The sequence below is a fragment of the Carassius auratus genome, chromosome 1, assembly GCF_003368295.1.
Source record: "Carassius auratus strain Wakin chromosome 1, ASM336829v1, whole genome shotgun sequence".
Lineage (NCBI taxonomy): Eukaryota > Metazoa > Chordata > Actinopteri > Cypriniformes > Cyprinidae > Carassius > Carassius auratus.
Window position 1 is genome coordinate 27,995,195 of NC_039243.1, and position 23,401 is coordinate 28,018,595.

At 35.1% G+C, this 23,401-nt stretch overlaps 1 protein-coding gene across 2 annotated transcripts in view; it reads left to right on the forward strand.

The window, feature by feature from the left end:
* The window catches only part of LOC113106217 (VPS8 subunit of CORVET complex), a 114,129-nt gene that overhangs the window by 39,466 nt on the left and 51,262 nt on the right, over positions 1-23,401 (forward strand). For both annotated transcript variants that reach the window (XM_026267907.1, XM_026267915.1), the window contains 12 exons: positions 1,289-1,340; positions 2,179-2,221; positions 2,301-2,373; positions 6,296-6,415; positions 6,550-6,621; positions 8,118-8,237; positions 8,485-8,541; positions 8,632-8,714; positions 10,722-10,806; positions 10,894-10,992; positions 13,155-13,244; positions 15,216-15,262. In XM_026267907.1, coding sequence (XP_026123692.1) covers positions 1,289-1,340; positions 2,179-2,221; positions 2,301-2,373; positions 6,296-6,415; positions 6,550-6,621; positions 8,118-8,237; positions 8,485-8,541; positions 8,632-8,714; positions 10,722-10,806; positions 10,894-10,992; positions 13,155-13,244; positions 15,216-15,262 — 941 coding nt within the window. The remainder of the gene's footprint in view (positions 1-1,288; positions 1,341-2,178; positions 2,222-2,300; positions 2,374-6,295; positions 6,416-6,549; positions 6,622-8,117; positions 8,238-8,484; positions 8,542-8,631; positions 8,715-10,721; positions 10,807-10,893; positions 10,993-13,154; positions 13,245-15,215; positions 15,263-23,401) is intronic.

The window sequence follows — 23,401 nt, forward strand, 5'->3', positions numbered from 1 at the left end:
AATTTCAGGGTTTACACCATTGCAGGAAAGAATGGGAAGCTTTTCAAATTAGGAAAGAAAATGGAAAACGGAAATCCACAAAATAGCATTTGAGCTTAAGAGGTTTTAATTATATACATCTAGCCAAGTTTCGTATGTAAGTTTCCCTTACAGTCAATGCGAGCGTCGCAAGACCGGAAATAAGTATGCACACACTCGCGTCGCTGAAGCTCACCGGCGCCATCTTGTGCACCTAGCCTATTGTCACACCCCTAGTGTCTATGAGCATGATAAAGCTCATAATTTTCCAAGTGTACGACATAGAAAAAAATCAGTTTGAATAAGGAAAGCGGTAACTTTGCCATAGTATCCTTTCAAATGTTAAGTTTGCCACAATCATTGCATTACTTACATGTGCTGCACTTTATTTGTACCATTTTGTTTTATTAGTTTATTTATTAGAATTTGAAAGATAACAACAATATTGATTGATACGGGAGTTCTGATTTTAGTCCTTGAAAACCAAAAAAGTAGTGCAAGTCCTTTAAAGTCCCGGAAATGTATTTTTCAGTATCTCTACGAACGCTGTTTAAGTTACCAGTTCTTGAAACGTTTTAGTGTTGTTTTATTGTTAATTGAACTGAATTGTAGTTTTATTTATTAAACTGTCTTTGTATATTTCCCTTTTTTATATTGTTTTCCTAGTGTTTAATTTACCATTATTTATTTTGAACAAAACAATAAAAAAATTGGCTAAAGGCCATGGCAGATACTTTACTAGTTGGTTTCAAGCTAAATAATTTTATTTTATTTTTACCTGCCAAATAACCCTGTGTATATGTCCAACCCCTGGAAAAAAGTTCAGGCTCAAGATATATTTTTTTTTTTTTCGCTTTAACCCCTGTACTTGAACACAATATGAGGAACTCTCTTAACATGCTGTATATTTGTCTGTTTGCTGGTCAAAAAAAAAAAGAAAAAAGAAAAAAAGAGTTAAAGTCAAGATGAATCCACAGAGTGTATTTACTTCTTTTTTACTGTTGTATATTCCAGGAAGAAAAAAAAGATGTAAATTCTTTTATAAAATTGTGATGACTTGCTTGTCTCTCTAAAGTGACTTTCCATAATAGATACAATTTATTTAATGGCTGGTTGTTGTTAGACAATAGCTAAATAGCTTTGAGGCCAAAATGAAGTGTCAAAATTATTATTATTATTTTAAATTAGTTATGTTACTCTTCATGTTTATTTGTAAAAAAAAAAAAAAAAATAATAATAATTAACTGCTTGTTTTTCCTGTTTTTTTCAGAAACTCTTTCAGGCCATTGGTCCTCCTCTCCGTGAAGGAAAGCCTCTCACAGGTAGAACAGAGCAAACGTAAAACAACATCCTACATACATCAAGATACTCTGCTAAACTTGAGGAGATGGCAGTAGCTATCCCAAAAATATCCCAGTTTTTTTTTTTACTGTGCATTAAAAATTGTAAGGCTGCACGTCTAATTGAAATAAAACCGGAATTGCAAGATGATAACTTTTATCAAAAATTGTTTATCTACAAGAGAGAAGCTTTAAGGGCTTCAAGGTTATCTTTCCCTCACAACCAAAACACACTCCTTTGGTGACATCCTTCTCGAGCAAGTCCTGTAAAGCGCTGCAGATGACTTTCATTACCCGATTGAAGCACATTGATGGGCGTGCTTTTGCTCTCACTCTGGTATATGTCTGCACTCACTCTTCTTGGAGAAGTGCCTATAAAATAAATTCCGCCCATTGACAGCACACATGGCCATATTCAAAAAAGACTTTCTGAAAACATTCTGAACCCTGAAGTCAGTGTATTAGGCACTGAAATACTTATAGCTCATTTTTTTTAACTTTGGTCATATTTAGCATCAGAATCCAACTCATTAATAGCGTAAATAAGTCAGAATATATATATATATATATTATATATATATATATTTTTTTTTTTTTTTTTTTTACAATGCCAGTCATTCCAAGCTTCACAAGCTGTGTTCAAATGTATAAAATCTGCATAATGACATTGTTATTAATAGATCATTCTATAGTTAATAACAGTGTAAATGCCACAGGTTTTGACTGCTTAAGTAGGACGGTTTTCACTTCTGAAATCTGGTCAGCTAATGCTAAAATAAGTTGCACATAATCTGGTTTTCCCATTCATTTCCTTCCACAGATGAGCATGTTGTGATGGGAAATAAAATGCTGGTGTACATCAGGTGAGCTGACTTTCTGCATAAGTACTGTACTCATACAGAGTTGTGTGCCATAAACCATCTGTTCTTTCTCCTCTGCCAGCTGTTGTTTGGCAGGACGGGCCTATCCGTTAGGTGACATTCCTGAAGATCTGGTCCCTCAGGTGAAAAATCAGGTAAGTAGACTGATTAAACCCAAACTGAAGTAAGGGACGTTTCTCCTTGTTGCCCATCCAAAGTGCTCAAGTGATTTGTTCTGGGAGGGACAACTGACATGGATGGTGTGACAAAGCGGGTAGCATTAGTGACTCAGTGACCAATAAAATTTATGCACACATGTACAACTATGTATTTGTATATATGTATGTACAGTACAGACCAAAAATTTGGAAACATTACTATTTTTAATGTTTTTAAAGAAGTTTCTTCTGCTCATCAAGCCTGCATTTATTTGATCAAAAATACAGAAAAAACAGTAATATTGTGAAATATTACAACTTAAAATAATAGTTTTCTATTTGAATATACTTTAAAAAAACAATTTATTCCTGTGATGCAAAGCTGAATTCAGCATCATTACTCGAGCCTTCAGTGTCACATGTAACATCCAGTCTATCAAATCATTCTAATGTTTTTATTTATTATGAGTGTTGGAAACAGTTCTGCTGTCTAATATATTTGATGAATAAAAGGTTCAAAAGAGCTGCATTTATTCAAAAAAAAAAAAAAAAAAATCTTATAGTATATATTCTAATAACATATTTTCTTTACTATCACTTTTTATCAATTTAACACATCCTTGCTGAATAAAAGTATTGATTTTATAAAAAAAGAAAATAAAGAAAAAAAAATTACTGACCCCAAATCACTGACCAGTAGTGGTTTTTTTTTTACTTATTATTCATTAAAGTATCCTAAAAAAGTATCACTTGTTCTGAAAAAATATTAAGCAGCAGAACTGTTTCCAACTTTGTTAATGAATCATCATATTAGAATGATTTCTAAAGGATCATGTGATAATGATCCTAAAAATTCAGTTTTGCATCACCAAAATAAATGATACCTTAAAGTATGATAAATGTAAAAACAATTATTTTAAATTGTAATAATATATCACAATATTTCTTTTTTTTTTCTCTGTATTTTTGATCAAATAAATGCAGGCTTGATGAGCAGAAGAAACTTCTTTCAAAAACAATAAAAATAGAAATGTTTCCAAACTTTTGGTCTGTACTGTATATGTATGTATATATGTTTATAAATTATTGCTGTCGAATCGATTAATCGTGATTAATCGCATCCAGAATAAAAGTTTGTGTTTACATAATATATGTATGTGTGCACGGTGTATATTTATGTGTATATATATAAATTAACACACATGTTTAAGGAATAAATGTAATATACAGTTAGGTCTATATATATATATTTGGACGCCGACACAATTTTCATAATTTCATAATCTCTGTATTCCACCGGAATAGAATTCAAATGAAACTGAAGTGCAGACTTTAAGAAAAGGCTTAGGAATTACAACCATTTTTATACACATTGCCCCATTTTCATGGGCTCTAATGTAATGTAATTGCTGAATCTGGGGAGACAGTATGTCTCTATACAGTTCAAAATTCATCCGGCTGCTACTGTCTTCAGTCACATCATCAGTAAACACCGGTAACCCAGTGGCACTGGAAGCCATGCACGCCCAAGCCATCACGCCTCTCCTCCATGTGTCACAGATGATGTTGATGATGTGGATCATGAGCTGTTCCAAGTCTTTTTTTCTTCCTGTCATTCTGGTACAGGTTGATGATATAAATTTCATCCATTTAAAGATGGATGCTTTTCCAGAAGTGGTCTGTTTTTTTTTTTTAGATGTTATTTGGCAAAGTCCAATCTGACCTTTCTATTCTTGAGGCTTCTGAATGGTTTGCACCTTGTAGTGAACCCCCTGTATTTGCTCTCATGAAATCTTCTCTTGGCCTACCCCCTGGAGATTGTTGGAGGATCCTCCCATCATCCCCCACTGTTGTCCTCCATGGATGTCCAGGCCTTTTTATGTCGTGGAGTTCACCAGTGCATTCTTTTTTTTTTCAGAATGTACCAAACTGTTAAATTGTCACTCCTAATGTTCCCGCTATCTCTCTGATGGATTTTTTTTTTTTTTTTTTTTTGGTCTGCAGCGAAATAAAAATTGTGCCTGTGTCCAAATATATATGGAGCTAACTGTATTTATTTATACATAATATAAATCAAATATAATTATTTGTACACATGCAAATATTTCTTACATTGTTCTACGTGTATGTGTGTGTATTTCTATATACATAGACACAGCACACACAGATCTATTATGGAAATACACATTTTTTTTGGATGCTATTAATCAGGATTAATTGATTTGAAAGTAATGTTATAAATATATGTATGTTTAGCAGTGTATAGTTCATTTTTTACAGCAGGTAGTAAATGTTATCATCGAGTGGCGTCTCATCTTGTGGCCCCTAAGGGGTCATGTTTAAAGACACACATGTGCACAGAAAGACTCCTGTTCCTCTTTGATCCCTCATTGCACTAACACACATCCACACATCCCCATGCAGTCACACACACACATACACGGTCACATCTGCAGGGCCAAATCCTTCCTGAAATAAAACCTCCTTCCTGCAGTAAAACACAACATTGGTGTCACAAAGATGAGCGCCTCCAGGTGATGTCCTGGAGAATGACCTCTCTTTATGTGTGTGTGAATGGGAGATAGTGGCTAATCTTTTGTTCCGTGCTGCTCACACACATACAGCAGGAAAGTGTACCACCTGGTCACCATGGCAACTAGTCAGCCCTGTACCGTACTCTAATGATAATGGGTTGAATTTTGATTTAGTTATTGTGTACATGCCTAAGAGCATGTACCTGCAGAATATATGAAATGCAAATATTATTTTACATTTTTTTATATACTTGAAGCCTATATATTAAAAATCTTCCCAATATTTCCATAATGTACTTGTACGTTTCTTGTGAAGCACATTGTCATGCACGACATTGTTAATGATATTTATATAAATAATTACAAAAACAATTCTAATACATTCAAGAGTAGAATCAATTAAATCATAACATGGTATATAAATGTAATGTAAATGGATATTTTGTAAAAATTAATAAAAAGTAATATTCCCTAGAAACTAATCTAAGAAATTAGATTTGGATTGAATTAAGGAGAGCACTGTTACATTAGAACTTATTTTAACTACCGTATTTTCCGGACTTTAAGTCGCACTTTTTTCATAGTTTGGCTGGACCTGCGACTTATAGTCAGGTGCGACTTATTTATCAAAATTAATTTGACATGAACCAAGAGAAATTAACCAATAGAAAACATTACCGTCTCCAGCCGCGAGAGGGCGCTCTATGCTGCTCTATGCTGCCCTCTCGCGGCTGTAGGCGGTAATGTTTTCTATTGGTTCTTGGTTCTAAATAAATGCGACTTATAGTCCAGTGCGACTTATATATGTTTTTTTCCTCATCATGACGTATTTTTGGACTGGTGCGACTTATAGTCCGAAAAATACATTACTTGCATTGTAACTAACTGTAAAATTATAATATGCAACATTATAATACAGTATAAAATATAGTTAGAGATTTGTTGAGAGTTCCTCAACATCCTAGCGCTGGTGTATATAAACTAATCCATAAATCAATATGTGTTACTAAAATAATCAGTACTCTTCTTATGTGTTACTTATGTAGAGTATAGTTCGTCTGCCTTTTGATCAGATCTGAATATTATGACAAATATTTTATTATTCTCTGGAAATGTGGTTGATAACTTTGATTTACCTTGTTAACTCACTTATGTACCTTAATTAAGTTACTATAATGAAACATTTCTGTTGTAGATACACAAATTTTAGTTGCTTAAGATTACTATAAACATTGTATTAAAACAGTTTGTGTTTTAAAAGTTTGATGTTTAGTAAGTGTTAGATGATGGCAAATGTAATCTTAATGTAAAAAAAAACAAAAAAAAAACACTTAATTGAAAAGCAGTGCTGTCCATTTTATGCTGTATCTCTGAATGTGTTCCAGGTGTTTGAGTTTCTCATTCGTCTGCACTCGGTGGAGGCTGCACAGGAAGAGGAAGTGTATCCCTACATCCGAACTCTTCTGCACTTCGACACTCGAGAGTTCCTCAACGTCCTAGCGCTGGTGTGCATAAACTAATCCATAAATCAATATGTGTTACTAAAATCATCAGTACTCTACTTATGTGTTACACATGTAGAGTGTAGTTCATCTGCCCTTTAATCAGATCTGAATATTAATATGTCCTTGCCTCACAGACATTTGAGGACTTCAAGAATGACAAACAGGCTCTGGAGTATCAGCAAAGGATTGTGGACATTTTACTGAAGGTGACAGAAACGTGTTTCTCACTGTCTGTCTTTGGCCTAAAAATCTCTCTCTCTCTCTCTCACACACACACACACACACACACACACACACACACACACACACACGGGAATACTTTCCCCCAGTCTATGTAAAAGGAATTTGGGTCTGAAATGATTCTTCACTTTGTTATTGGAATGTAAATTATGCGAATTGGACAATTTTATCTGCTGGAGAACCGACTCGGTCCTGCAGTCTTCCTCCCCCTCCTCATCACAGCTCATTCAAAAGCCTTCAGCAACTCAAATCAGCATCCACACACTCTCCCTTTCTCTCCATCTGTAATCATTGACTCATTCATAAAAAAAAAAGAGAGCACTTCCTTGGCCCCCATGGCATCCCACATGACTCCACTGAATATTCAACAGAACTGAAATGCATTAAACACATTTTAACATATTCGAATCCATTCCACAGAATTTCAGTTTTCAGTATTTAATACACAGAACCGTAGATCACTGACAAGCTACGCAATATCTCGTTCATTATCACTGGCGATTCGATCTGCGATAATGAACACGATATTGCTGAACACAATAATGAACTGTCAGTGAAGAACGGCTCTGTGTAGTAAATGCCGCTCCATCTGAAAGCAGGAGATGGAGATTTAATACTAATCATGGAACTGGCTTTACAGATTATGGAAGCATATGGGTAGCAATATTCATTTTAGAATGTAATATGCAATATGTAAAATGGCAATGAATTTCTGTATTTACATTTACATTTTCCAATACATTTGTGCCACGTTTGGTGCAAAATGAAAATTAAATTGCATAATCTTCATTTGCCATTTCATACACTAGTTTTAGTATGTAAAATGAATACTAATTTTAACGCTTTATAAGTTGCAAAATTAAAATGTATTACAGAAATGATTAGATATGTATAACAAGCAAAAACTGTGGCAAAATTATCATTCATATTAAATTTTTCTTAATTGCATTAACACTCACAGTCAAGACACTTTCAATTTCAATTGAGATTTTCATTCAATGTCCCACAATGAATGTAGCAATGTGCACATTGAAAATGCATTCCGAGCCGATCACGTGTCCGCCCCCTCCCGCCATGCCAATCACTGCGTTAAAAAGGCGGGGCTTGCAGAAAGTCAAGAGACACAAGAGGATTCAAGTGAGAGAACATGGACAAGACAGTTGAATATTGAATATTGCTACCCATATGCTTCCATAACTGATGAGATGCGGGTGACAATCGCATGCAATTACTTGCACAGCCCTAATTTCCATTTCAATGTATTTGAACACAAATAATAAAAAAAACAAAAAAAACATAACATTCAATTAAACGTAACCTTTTTTTGAAGTAGAAAGACTGATATAGTATTTACTTATAAAACACACTCCAATAATCCTTAAAGAAATAATTTGAGAAACGTTTCTTTTTTTCACACTGCATATACACACACTAACAAGTTCTGTGTGTGCAAACTCTCCAGGTTATGGTGGACAATTCTGACTTCACCCCGTCTCAGGTTGGCTGTCTTTTCACCTTCTTGGCACGACAACTTGCCAAACCTGATAATACCCTCTTTGTCAACCGGAAGCTGTTTGACCAGGTGAAGTGACAGCCCCTCACCTTTCACACTCTACTGTCATTGTTTTGTAATCCGAGCTATAATGGTTACATCAAGAGAATATTTCAAAGAAGGTGTTCATTTGTCGAAGACCGTTCTGTAAAAGCTTCTGTAAAAATAGCTCTCCCGCATTAGAAGCGTTTTGCTCGTTTTTCTGCATGTTAAAAGTTTCATGATTTTGCACGTTTCATGATTTTGGGTCTTTTATCTGTTGCTCATTCTTTTACAGGTTCTAGAGTTTCTATGTAGTCCAGATGATGACTCTAGACATACAGAAAGACAGCAGGTAGGAACACAACAACCATGTTGAGACTGACTAAGTTTACTCTAGATTTGTTAAAGCATTGATTGATCATATGCTCTTCACATGCGTCAGGTTCTGCTGGAGCTCCTGCAGGTTGGTGGTGTGATCCAGTTTGACGAGGAGCATCTCCTTGACCTCGCAGAGAAGGCAGAATTGTAAGATATCTTCTAATCAGAAAGCAGAACAGCCACCGGACAAATATACAGCTGAAGTCTCTCGATAAGATTTGAACGATAAGATCATCCATCTTTAAAAGTACAACATAAACCATTCATAGATCATAACAGATCAGATTTGAGGAGACAAATATTTTATTGTTCTCTGGTTGATAACTTAGATTTACCTTGTTATGTCACTTATATGTACCTTAATTAGGTTACTATAATGAAACATTTCTGTTCTAGATACACAAATGTTAGTTAAATATTTTCTTGCAAGAATGACTTGCACTAAAGTTCACATAGGTGAGCATCATGAAACCTGGTCGTCCAGATCATATTTCACTCTGGAATCAAAAGAAATAAGAAATGTTTCCTGAGCCGCAAATAAGCATTTTAAAATAATTTCTTAAGAATAATGTGACATTGAAGACTACATAAAAACATTCTGACCTATATTCTCATAGAAAACAGTTACACAATATTACAGTTTTTACTTTTTATTTGATCAAAAAAAAAAATGCAGCCTTTGTAATCATAAGAGACATAAAATATGAAAAATCTTTTAAATAATAGTGTATATCATAGTTGCATAGCCTCTAATTTTTTGCTGATTGATTTTTTGATTGATTTATTTATCTTTGTTCCGCAGTCTTTTTCCCCTATATTGCAGTTAAATATTTAATTTATACTGATTAAACTAAATGTGTTCCGCAGTCTTGTTCCCTTCTATTACAGTTAAATGTTATTTATGCTGATTTAACTAACTTTGTTCTGCAGTCTTGTTCCCTTCTATTACCGTAAAAGGTAACACTTTAGAATAGGGTTCCATTAGTTAATGTTAGTTAATGTATTAATTAACATGAACAAACAATGAATAATACATTTATTACTGTATTTATTCATCTTCGTTAATGTTAGTTAATGAAAATACAGTTATTCATTGTTAGTTCATGGCAATTCACAGTGCATTAACTAATGTTAACAAGCACAACTTTTGATTTAAATAATGCATTAGTAAATGTTGAAATTAACATGAACTAAGACTTATAAATGCTGTAGAAGGATTGTTCTTGCTTAGTTCTTGTTAACGAAAGGAGTTAACTAACATTAACTAATGGAACCTTATTCTAAAGTGTTACCCAGTAAAATATTTAATTTATGCTGACTGAACTAAGTTTGTTCCGCAGTCTTTTTCTCCTTCTATTACAGTAAATATTTAAAGGTGCTGCATGTATGATTGAGACCGAATGGTTGAACTAGGTATTGCAGTCCAAATTCAAAATATTGGAGAGGGTTTTTTTCATCCGGCCCCCCCTCCTCAAACTTAACGCACATGCAAGTTGCTAGATTGACAACAACAACGGGAACGAGCGCACTTAATGATGAATGAAATGATATACACTGTGTTTTCCACCAACTGGCAACCCGGGGTGCTGAAATACAATTGGGTAAACTGGCAGTGGGACATTCTGCCCCCGAACGCACATTTTCAAAAGAGAATAACTGACTGGAACATTGTTTTTCAGATAAACAAGTATGTTAACTTGGTACGTTTTTTTAAATATCTGCAAACATACTGTGGTATTTTTATGCTTTATTAGAGTCAAAATCGTATGTACAGCACCTGTAATTTATGCTGATTTAACTAAATTTGTTGCAAAGTATTTTCACTTCAATTACAGTAAAACGTTGTATTAAAGTAATAATAATCACTTTTAAGGATAAAGGGGTGAAAATTGTTATGAAAGAAAAAAAAGAAAGAAAAAAAAATAATTGTCTCAAAAGCACTAATGGTAATTACAAAGGAAACATAGCTTAATACGGAATCCATTCTAAGCTGGACTTCACAGCTAGATCACTGACAAATCTAACGATGGCTGTTGAATATATCATATCAATTTCTTCAAGATACTGAAAATCTAATTTCAGAAAAAGCGCGAACCACTTTGTTGTTATAATTGCTCATTAGTCATCATTGTCATTTTGTTTTCACTCTTCCAGTTATCAGATCTGCGAGTTTATGTATGACAAAAAGCACCTTTACAACAAAATCGTTGACTGCTACCTGAAAGACCCTTTGAGAAAGGTACTCTGCTGTAATCCCTTCATTTCACTCTTTTCTTTCCTGTCATTTCCTGTTATTTCTGTACTAAATCTTTATCTCTAACTCCAGGAGGAGCTCTTCAACTACATACACAACATCCTGTCCATGCCTGGCTACAGCTCAGAGGAGAAGCAGCTGGTGTGGGTCAAAGCTCTTCAACACATCAAGGTGAGTCAAACAAGGCTTCAAATGATTTGTCCCCTAGAGCACACTCCAGGTAGAGAGAGCTCCGGCTTCAGAAAGCTCATTTCAGATCCTAATCTCTCAGACCCTTCTCTCTCACATTTTGCCCAGTCAATGTTCTTTGTCCAAATGACTTAGTCTGATTGTTAAAATTGAGAGCACTGAAAATCAGTCAATACCACTGCATTATTTGTGACTGCCTTTCAGTTGAGCCTGAGTAAAAAAAAACAACAAAAAAAACATTTATTATATAACCCTAGAAATTTCCACCTTCAGGTTGTGGTTCGCTTGTCTTTTTTTTGCTGTAAAATCTTTACTGATTTTTATAAAGTGAATAAGAACAATGTTGTTAGTAATATTTAAAGATGAACACTACCTGGACTGAAGCAACTTAGATATACTTGATTATCATACATCATTTTTCGGGGGGAAAAAATCATGTTCAAATGTTTTGAGTATCAAAAATGATCCATCTGGCTTTTAAGGAATGTTTAATTGTTCATCTCTCAATCATCATTGTACTGCATTGCATTATATATGTTTTGAAATTACAAAGCTTTGATTATAAAAGTAAGTATTTAAATTAAAATGTTGAATCAAAATTTAATTTGGCAGTGAAATTACCCACAGAAGATATTTTAAATCCATTATTGTATTAAATGAGAAAAAGTATTAAGTATACATTCCAAAAAGTAGCTTTAATTTTTTTTTTTTTTTTTTTTTTTTTTTTTGATTCAACGTTTTATTACACATAAACATTATGCTATAACAGCCTTACATAAACTATGGAACATAAAAGGATATAATTTGAGAAACATTGTAGTATTTATTTATTAATTTTTTATTACAAAGAAACTCATTGATCGCCAATACAGCTTGGTTTCCAACAGTCTTCAGAATACCTTCTTTTGTGTACAACAAAAAAAGAAAATAAGTCATACAGTTTTAAAATGACATGAGGGAGAGTAAATGATGACAGAATTGTATTTTTTTCTATTAAACTATCTCTTTAATGTTTTTTTGTAGTTTTGATAGAAATTATTCTTTACTGAAATGATACTCTAAATAAGAAACTAAAACAGCTAGTAAAATGTCTTTGAGTCATTCATTGAGTCATTAATTCCATTCGTTCAGATAGCTGATCCATTCAGGAATGAAGTAAATGGCTCTCTTTATGAACGAGCCATTGAATCATTGGTTCATCAGTTTGTTTCAAATCACAGATTCATTTAAAAAGAATCACCACTGTAATGCTTGGAGATGTACAACAATTCTTCTGTGGCTTCATATTTCTAAGGCAAAATTGAGCAAAAACAGACAATATTGTGTATATAACAGTATTAACTTCTTATTTACATAACTGTTTATTATGTATTAAATCACATTTGCACTTGTGCTATTTGGGATAAAAACATCCTTTCTGTGGTATTGCTCTCGCTGCTCATGTGATATTGCTTATCATATGATGTAAATGAGACAAAAACTCATACAGGGGCATTTTTTTCATAACATAATTTTTTCCCCAATAATTAATTAATTAAATTACCACTTTAAATTAACAGCCCTAATTTGAATATCATCTTACTTGGGATATAGAGTATATAGAGTCTATATTGTATACTGAAAGCTCACAAGCTATCAGAATTTCATCTTAATTTTTGGCCATGAAAATATTAGCATCTACACCATTTTGCTCAGTTTGGGCCAATGAATAATATTGAGTAGTTTTTTTTTTTTCTCTATAATCTCGCTATATTATAATATGAGCAATAAGACTTACTGGTATGTATCAAATATGGTCAGCAATTAACACACAGGCACAAATTTTTTTAAGATTTTGTCTAAAGGTTTAATAATCTATTCCAATTGGCAGGGAAAATATATATATTTTTCGACTGTTACTTCATATGTCAGAATTTACAGGTTTAAATCAACATACAGAAATTCTGAAATGCATGATATATTTATTTTAGTGAAACACTTTATGCAAACTGTTATGGCATTACTATTACTTGTAATGTAGAATGAAAACAATGTTTTCACTAGTAGACCCTAGGACTCAGCTAATACTAGTAAGTATAAGAAAATACTACACTGGTGGATTGGCTGATTTTATGAATTCTTATGTCATTGTTCCTCCATTGCAGGATCTGGTCAGCATTAACTCCGCTAAGACAGCAGAGCTAGTTGCAGTGCACTTTGCAGATGAGGTGCAGTCTATCATCACATCTCTCCAGGTATGCAGCATTGGGCTTGATGTTGGCTTGACACACAGAGTGTATCCTTCAACAGGCTGGACTGTTAAGAAAAGCATTTCTAAAGGACCCTGTCGGTGTTGTATTGTGTGTTTGATTCTCCTTTGGTGTGTGTATAAATGTCTGTGTTGCATTCTCTTGGCTCCTATTCACTTATCTTCAGATAGTGTCAGTGAATGTGTGTGAGAGGAAAGAGGCCTCCCTGAGGACCGCGTGCATGTGTGTGTGAATCAGTAAATGGATGTGGTTCTTTCTGCAGTGCTGTGTGTAATTGGGTTTTATGTTATCTCGCACACTGTCAGAAAGATGCTAATTGAAAAGCGTGCCTGTGCAAACACATGTGCCGATGAGAAGATATGAGGGAAATGGGGAGAAAATAAACAAGTGTTAAGGGATTTTTTTTTTCCACAGTCAAAGACTAGTGTGAGAATAACGTTAATGCTGTTTTAATGATGTGTAGTTCATTAAAGTCTGGAGCAGTTGGTAAATTGATGATGACAAGAACACTCTTGGCCAAACTAAGCATATTTTTACTAGCACAAGCCAGACACATGCTATCACTAGGGTTAGTTCACCCAAATATAAAAATTCTGTCATTAATGACTCACCCTCATGTTGTTCCAAACCTGTAAGACCTCCGTTTATCTTTGGAACACAGTTTAAGATATTTTAGATTTAGTCCGAGAGCTCTCAGTCCCTCCATTGAAGCTGTGTGTACGGTATACTGTCCATGTCCAGAAAGGTAAGAAAAACATCATCAAAGTAGTCCATGTGACATCAGAGTTAGAATTTGTTGAAGCATCGAAAAAACATTTTGGTCCAAAAATAACAAAAATTACGACTTTATTCAGCATCGTCTTCTCTTCCGCGTCTGTTGTGAGTGTGTTCACACTGCTGTTGACGTACAACACTGCTGACGTGTTTTCTGGCGCACCCAGTAACAAAGATAACAAGTCAGCAGCATCGTACATCAACTGTCACAGCAGTCGCGCTCAAAACAGACCCAGCGTTCCTTCGATTTGTCCTACCCTGTCAGATTTTCCTACCTCTCACTAAAACATTGGATAGTACAATTCGACAACAAAAAATGCTACTGTAAAGTTATGGTTTATTAACATCTACACCTACAACAACCCTAAACCTACCCTTAAAGTACTGCAAATTCAGTAATTACATGTTATATTCGCGGTTGTAGCTAGAAGGGATACAGCTACAGGAACCAAATATTATTTTCTTCCAATTAGATTGTATTTTTATAAAAGTCTACACCTACCCCAACCCTAAACCTACTCTTACAGAAATGTAGATACATTAAATATTGTTGTTTAGCATGAGAAAAAGGACGCGATATTGATGTGCACATGTGCAGTAAACCCGGGTAGGAAAATCTGACGGGTAGGATAAAATCTCAGGACACCCGGAAGAGAAGACAATGCTGAATAAAGACATAATTTTTGGACCAAAATGTATTTTCGATGCTTCAACAAATTCTAACTGACCCTGTGATGTCAAATGGACTACTTTGATGATGTTTTTCTAACCTTTCTGGACATGGACAGTACACACAGCTTCAATGGAGGGACTGTGAGAGCTCTCGGACTAAATCTAAAATATCTTAAACTGTGTTCTGAAGATAAACGGAGGTCTCACGGTTTGGAACAACATGAGGGTAAGTTATTAATGACATAATTTTTATATTTGGGTGAACTAACCCTTTAATCATTTGATATCAGTAGGGATGAAAAATTGAAAATTCCAGTTATCTAAGATAATGCAACATGAAAGTAGATGTAATGAGAAAGGGAAATTCAAAGCACAGTATCTCTTTTAAACCCTCTTGTGTAGTACTCGGTGCAATTGATCAAGAATTGCAATACATTAATACAAGATCTCAAAGTTATAATTTCACATCACCGCACTACTATTTTTTGATGTTGAACTCTATGTCTGTAGGATGACTATTTGGCGTTCCAGTTTCTGAAGTGCCTCCTGAACCCGAGGTAATAATAGCAGCACCCTCTGCAACACTGTCTCTTTTTGTGCTGTTTTTTTTTTTGTAATGTTTTTCCTTACCATCCATGCCAAACCTGCAAATGGCAGGTCAACTGGAAATACTGGTCATTACATTTTATTATTATTATTATTATTATTATTATTACTTAAACTACACTGCCAACATTTTAGAATAATTATTTGAAATATGATTTGAATGTTTTTGCAAGAAGTGTCCTCTGCCCATCAAGGTTGCATTTTTTTTTTATATCAAATAATATTTAATAATATTTAAATATAAAAAGTAATATTGTGAGATATTATTACAAACTGTTTTCTATTTTAAAATATAACTATTCTTGTGATACAAGGCTGAATTTCTCCAGTCTTCAGTGTCACGTGAACCTTCAGAAATCATTCTGAAATGCTGATGTGCTTCTCAAATATGATCAGTTATTATTATTGGTGCTCCATAATGTTTCTTATCAATGAATAAAAGAGTTTATGCTGCTTAATATTTTTGTGTAAAAAGTATACATATTTTTTAATGATTCTTTGATGAATAGAGAGAAAACAGCATCTATTTGAACTTGTTATATAAAAGTGTTAATTAATTTTTATTTACCCAACCTGGTGGCTGTTAAAACTTCAGACCACAGAGTGGGTCCCATGAGACGTGCTGTATATTTCAAGTGTTTTGTGGGTATGAAATGTGACATGAAAAAAAAAACAATGCTGAGAAATACCCAAAAATGTATCTGGATACTTTGTTCATGGTTGAATCTTCTTCATTGACTCCAGATCAGAACTCCTGTTGTCATGACAGTCAAAATGACAGTTGACAGATGAACGTGATCAATTGCTGCTGAGATGAGCCCAATGGATATATTTACATCACAGAAGAAAGCGCATGGATTGGATTTTGTCATGTTTTAATTATTTGTGATTTTCCACAACTTGTGTGCTTTTTCTTGGTGAGTCGGAGTGAACTGCAATGCTAATATAGTCATGAACACGCAGTCTTGCAGAGACCACTGAACAGAATTTGTTAGTAAATAAGGTAAATTTCTATTTGTTTCTCACCAAACCCTATTATATACAACAGAACACTTGTAATATCCAGAAACACCTCACGGGACCACTCTGTGATACTTTTGCATCTATTTTTTAAAAGCTTGATGTTGATCACCATATGATGGCATTATATGGATAAGCACACGTTAGACATTTAAAAAAAAAAATTTTTATTAGTGAACAAGAAGCAGTACTTTTTCTAGCTGGAGTCTCTTGTCAAAATAACTTCCACCTCTGTCATCTTCTATCACTGTCTTAAGCATTGTTCCTTCATCTCTTTTCTCATATGACCTCTCCCACACATACATTTTTCTAGACCTAAAAATTAATTTGCTTGTACACTGCATATTGTCCATTATGCCTGGCTCCCACATTTTAGTTTGTCTTTCTTCTGCTGCCCTTGGCAAACAGGACTCGAGGATTAAGATCGATATCTATAGTGAGTTACATGGTGCTGTTGACAGCCTGTAGTTATAAAACAGAGAGGACAGTCTGATAGTACAGTAGCCTTTACACAGCGGAACTGAGAATAACCGAGAGATCAGACCATCTTACAGTGCATGCATTATACTGTGAGATGAATTAGTTTTAATCTGAAGAATAATTTTCAGTCATCAGATTTTTTTCACTTTGTGGACAATATCATTAGAAAAATCCCATAAACTCTGAATACCACAATATTGGGAATGCACAATACATCACTACAACATAATTTTTTTCGGGGCATTAGTAAATATTTGATATTTATTAGTATTTAGCATTTTTCATGTTATTACATGTACACTAAAAATCTGTTTGATCAATGTCAGCATATGTTTTTTTACATTACTTTAACTCATCAAATTTAACCAATTTCAACTTAATTTTTTGTTATACAACATAATCTTATGTTAGCTTAATAGAATTTAAGTTGAAGTGACAAGCCAGTTTCATTTTTTATTTACTTTTAAATTTAAACACCTTATTAGTTTAAAATTGATTTTTGGTAACAATTTGGATTAGGGTATGCATCTATTAACTAGTTGCTTGTGAGCATGCATATTGGCTGTATACAAGTATTTATAAAGTACATATTAATGCATTATTATTCTTTACCATATTCTAGGTCCTACCATATTCTAGGTCCTACCTTCATACCTAAACAAAGCTACTACAACAAGTACTATCAATAAGCAGAAAACAAAATTAATTAATAGTAGAGGTTTAATGTTACGTGTATTCATACCGGACCATTTCAGTACAGGGCTTTCGGCACGGTGCTCGTGTGTACCGAATGACCGAATGCAATATTTTGTGTGCGGAACATAGGTACATTTTCTTGTTTCCAAACGAACATATTAAGTGGTGGAAGTCTCCGTGTTCAGCGCAAATCCTGCCCTGCAGCTGATTCTAAGGCCAGTGACACACTTTCTGCGTGCCGTTTCTGCTGCGTGTCAGTTGCGTGACGGCTGCTTCGCGTTTTCTGTGTCTTTACACACCAGAATCTTGCCTGACGCGGCGCTGGTGCGCTGCTGGTACTATAGGTGACATAGAGGGAGGCTGCCGACAGACCAGGATCTTGTCTTCACGACACCAATATCTATACTTCATGTTGAGCATAAATATAAAGCCTACTGATAAAAGACACCGTCAACAGTATTGACGGCAAAATAAACTATGTTTGACAGGTGCAATATGCCAGTGTGTCACCGGCCTAAGGTTTTCAAAAGGCATCACGCGAGTGTGAACATCACTACAACTAGGAAAAAAAATGATTGTAATTCAAACGCAGCTCCCTTCGGCATTTAAACAGACCTTTGCTCAATAACACAATAACGAAATCTGAGCAGGTCTAAAAACTGAAACTGCTGATGCTGCACTTTACACTTTTGAAAAGTTATATATTTTTAAATATGAGCAGGCCTACAAGCTGGGATTGGTAATGCTGCACTGTAATCATAGTTATTTATTTATATTTTTCCCTTACTGTACCGAAAATTAACCGAACTGTGACTTTAAAACCGAGGTACGTACCAAACCGTGATTTTTGCTTACCGTTACAAGTCCTAATTAATAGTGAATACGGGTGCATCTCAATAAATTAGAATGTCGTGGAAATGTTCATTTATTTTAGTAATTCAACTCAAATTGTGAAACTCGTGTATTAACTAAATTCAATGCACACAGACTGAAGGAGTTTAAATCTTTGGTTCTTTTAATTGTGAGGATTTTGGCTCACATATAACAAAAACCTCAGCAAATTAGAATACTTTATAACCTCAAAAACCTCAGCAAATTAGAATTCTTCATAAGACATATTATTTTTAGTGAATAGGAAAGTATGTTCATTTACTGTACATGTACTCAATACTTGGTAGGGTCTCCTTTTGCTCTAATTACTGCCTCAGTTCAGTGTGGCATGGAGGTGATCAGTTTGTGGCACTGGTGGTATGGAAGCCCAGGTTTCTTTGATAGTGGCCTTCAGCTCATATGCACTTTTTGGTCTCTTGTTTCTCATTTTCCTCTTGACAATAACCCATAGATTCTCTACGGGGTTTAGGTCTGGTGAGTTTACTGGCCAGTCAGGCACACCAACACAATGGTCATTTAACCAACTTTTGGTGGATTTGGCAGTGTGGGCAGGTGCCAAATCCTGCTGGAAAATGAAATCAGCGTCTTTGGAAAAGCTTGACCAGCAGAAGGAAGCATGAAGTGCTCCAGAATTTCTTGGTAAACTGGTGCAGTGACATTGCACCCCAAATCATCACAGACTGTGGAAACTTAACACTGGACTTCAAGCAACTTGGGCTATGAGCTTCTCCAGCCTTCCTCCAGACTCTAGGACCTTGGTTTCCAAATGAAATACAAAACCTTGCTCACATCTGAAAAGAGGACTTTGGACCACTGGACAACAGTCCAGTTCTTCTTCTCCTTAGCCCAGGTAAGATGCCTCTGATGTTGCCTGTGGTTCAGGAGTGGCTTAACAAGAGGAATATGACAACTGTAGCCTATTTCCTTGGCATGTCTATATGCCTTGACTCCTGCCTCAGTCCATTCCTTTAGAAGTTCAATCAAGTTATTGAATTGATTTTGCTTGACAATCCTCCAAAGGCTGCGGTTCTCTCAGTTGGTTGCGCATCTTTTTCTTCCACACTTTTTCCTTCCATTCAACTTACTGTTAACATACTTGGATACAGCACTCTGTGCTTCTTTGGCAATGAATGTTTGTGACTTACCCTCTTTGTGAAGGGTGTCAATGATTGTCTTCTGGACAACTGTCAGATCAGCGGTCTTCCCAATAATTGTGTAGCCTAGTGAAAAAAACTGAAAGACCAGTTTGAAGGCTCAGGAAACCTTTGCATGCGTTATGAGCTGATAAGCTGTTGACATGTCACCATATTCTAATTTGTTGTGAATTGATGGGATTTTGTTAAATGTAAGCCAAAATCATCACAATTAAAAGAACCAAAGACTTAAACTACTTCAATCTGTGTGCATTCAAATTATTTAACCCTTGTGGGTGTTGGGGACGTTTTCGTCCACTAGGGGGTAAAGTTGAGTCTTATTTTGGACACAACTTTCTCTGTGTTTAAGCTAATGGAATGATTTTTGGTGACAAATCTTATTTTGACCCATATTTTGGGAAAATGCTTTGAATTTTTTCAAAAACTCAATGGTACACTGTGGGCAAATTCACTACCCTTTCGAGTTGTTTGTGGATATATCTTCATATACAAGTCAGAAACTAAGCCTTTTTTTGCACAGGCCTATCCAAAGGGTTAATGGTTCCACCTAGTGATCAACTGTAAAAATAACAAATGTTACCTCTTCCCAACAGGGAAAACCACCAACAATCAAGAATCTCACACACACACAAACACTATAATTTGCTGTGATACTCCATATAACTCCATATACAAGCCAGAAACTAAGCCTTTTTTTGCACAGGCCTATCTAAAGGGTTAATGGTCCCACCTAGTGATCAACTGTAAAAATATATATTTTTACCACTTCCCAAAAGGAAAAACCACAAACAATCAAGAATGCATGATTATATGGTGTCATGGCTTTGCAATCAAAAAATGTCGTTATAATGGAAGTCAATGGGGCAAAAACAGCCACCAACAACTAATTAGGGAGAAAAAATGTAAATCTAATGCTGCACAAAAACTAAAAATGCATCAAAGCCAATGTTGCTACTAATCTTTGACATGCCCAAGACTGTTATAAAAAGTTAAAAAAAAAACTAGCCACAATTAATTTTATATTGAAAATAAGTCATTTTGTGTGTTTTTTCCCCCAAATCAGTGACATCATTTATGAACTTGACAATTAAAGAGTTAAATTCTTGGATTTTTTTTTTGGTAGTTTGGTAGTTTTGATCAGGACTGAAGTTGATTAACAGATTTATGCAAAAAAAAAAAATTGAAAAAAATATGAATCTGATAAATTTTTACAGCAGTTTAATTGAGTGGATGTTTTCATCCACGAACAACTCGAAAGGGTAGTGAATTTGAACAATCCACAAGGGTTAATACACGAGTTTGAGTTGAATTATTGAAAGAAATAAACTCTACCACGATATTCTAATTTATTGAGATGCACCTGTATTTGTGTAACAACTAACTTCTTGTATTGACCCACAGAATATGACAATGGGCTTATTTAAACTCGGCATGGAATCAAAGTATTATTTTTAAATGCATTTTGGTTATTGTAAACAACTGTCATTTTTAATTTACTTCTCTCTAGTGACGTGTGTTGGACTTCTCAAATCATTTTGATCACTTAAATCCCTTTCTTACGATCAGTTAAATGCTAGCATTTATGTATCATCTCAACTGCTGAAAAAAAAAAGTTTACCTACTTTTTAATTTTGTTGTTCTTGGATATTTTTCACAATATAGAAGAAAAGATCTGTCATTCTTCTGTTTCATTGAAACTTTAACTTAAACCAGCACGAAACTAGCTAGCAACCACACAGAACAAGCTAACAACCATGGAATGATACACAACAAGTGCGTAGCATCACCCATTTTTTTTTTACGTTATTACTGAGAATGTATAAATTTAAATTTGGATTGTAGCATATTCACCTGGCCCAGATTCACAGTTGTTTTAGATTCAGACAGTCACACATCAGTGCTTGCTCATTTCTGCGTCATGGCAGACCCTCTGAGCTACAACGCTGCTTTTGGTCTAGCTGACCTGTGGTCCCCTTGATAGGACATATGGCACCTCAGGGCCAAAACTCATCTATGGAAGAATATCTGAATTTACACTGTCCTCTCCATGTGACGTCTATCTCCTCTCAACCAGTCCTCAAACCATGTTTCACCTCACAATCTTCCTGTCCTTAGCAACCTCTCATCTCATTTTGTCACAAGAGCCTCATTTTGGACAACATAGCTGAGTTCATTTAGGGTAATTTGTAAAAATAAAGACCTCCTTTCCTGATGCAGGCACTCTGGGACTCACAGCAGTGATTGACACACTACAGACTTAACTGTAATAATAACTCATTTGTGACTATACACTCTGGCAGAATCTTTAAATAAAACACTTTCAGAGAGCGGCATAAGCTGTGCAACTTTTAAGATTTTCTTACTCTAGGCAAGATTGCAAGACTTATTATAAGGGTACCGTAGTGATTCAGGAAAAGACAAAAACACGGTTTGGGAAAATAGATTCATGATGTACTCGCTCATTATATATATTTTTTTACATTTTTGACACAAAACAACATTGGCATAACCCTGCGCTGATTGTACCAGTAGAGCCGGGCATGGTGGATTTTTGCGGTATCTTATATTTTTAAGGCATGTTTACACGTCACAGAGTCAGGTTGGGGACCGCTGAAATACACAATTATATATAGCATATATAACCAGCAGTGAAATGTGAGTCAGGTCCGCTCCGTGGACAGTGCAATTATTAAAGAAAACAAGACCGATATACATAAATATAGCTATGTAAGAATGAAATACAAATAAACAATAAAAATATAAGAATAAAATGTATTTAAAAAATGTATATTGTAGAATTAAATATAGAAGGAAAAATAATTAGCATGAAAGTAAACTGTAGTCCTAAATATTAAGATACACAGGTATGTACAATGTGCATATGTGCATTATACTGTAGTCTTAAATATTAAGATACACAGGAATGTACAAGAGGCAAATGTGCAAACAGGTTGACACTTTCAGTATGTCAGTGTGTGGTATTGAAAAATGAATATCTTACTGATAAAGTTAATATTAAGTGGAGACATGAAGATGTTAAGAGGCTGGTTTTGAGTTTAGGTAACTGATGGCCTGGGGGAAGAAACTCCTCTTGAGTCTCTCAGTTTTTGCCATCAGACTACGGAAGCACTTACCAGATGGCAGCAAAGTGAAAAGATGGTTACTGGGGTGGGTGGAGTCTTTGATGATTTTAACAGCTCTGCTTTTGCAACGTCTGAGGTAGATGTTCTGCAGAGATGGTAAAGTAGACCCGGAGATGCGCTCACCTAAGTGCAGATCTCTGCAGGGCTTTGCAGTCTTGATTGGAGCTGTTCCCATATCACTGAGATACACTGAGTCAGTACACTTTCTATGGCCCCTGAATAGAAAGTTTTCAGGATTGCTGGTGAGACCCTGAATTTCCTCAGCTGTCGCAGATGGTACAGTCTTTGCCTGGTTTTATTAACCTGTGTTTGAATGTGGGTAGTCCAAGTCAGGTCCTCTGAGATGTTTACACCAAGGTACTTGAAGCTGCTCACCCTCTTCTCAGGTGTCCCACTGATCATAAGAGGAGTATTGTCTCTTTCTGAAGTCCACAATCAGTTTTGTTCACAGTTGACACAGAGAGATACAGTTGACCTGGCACCATTTCTCTACCTCATCCAAGTATGTGGTCTCATTATTGTTGTGAATGAGGCCCAGAACCACAGTATCATCAGCAAATTTGTTAATAGATGTGGAGCTGTGGGAAGACACGCAGTCATGTGTGTAGAGAGAGTAGAGCAGAGGACTCAGGACACAGCCCTGTGGGGTTCCTACGTTCAGGGTGAAGGAGTTGGAGGTGTACTGGCCTAGTTTCACCACTTGAGG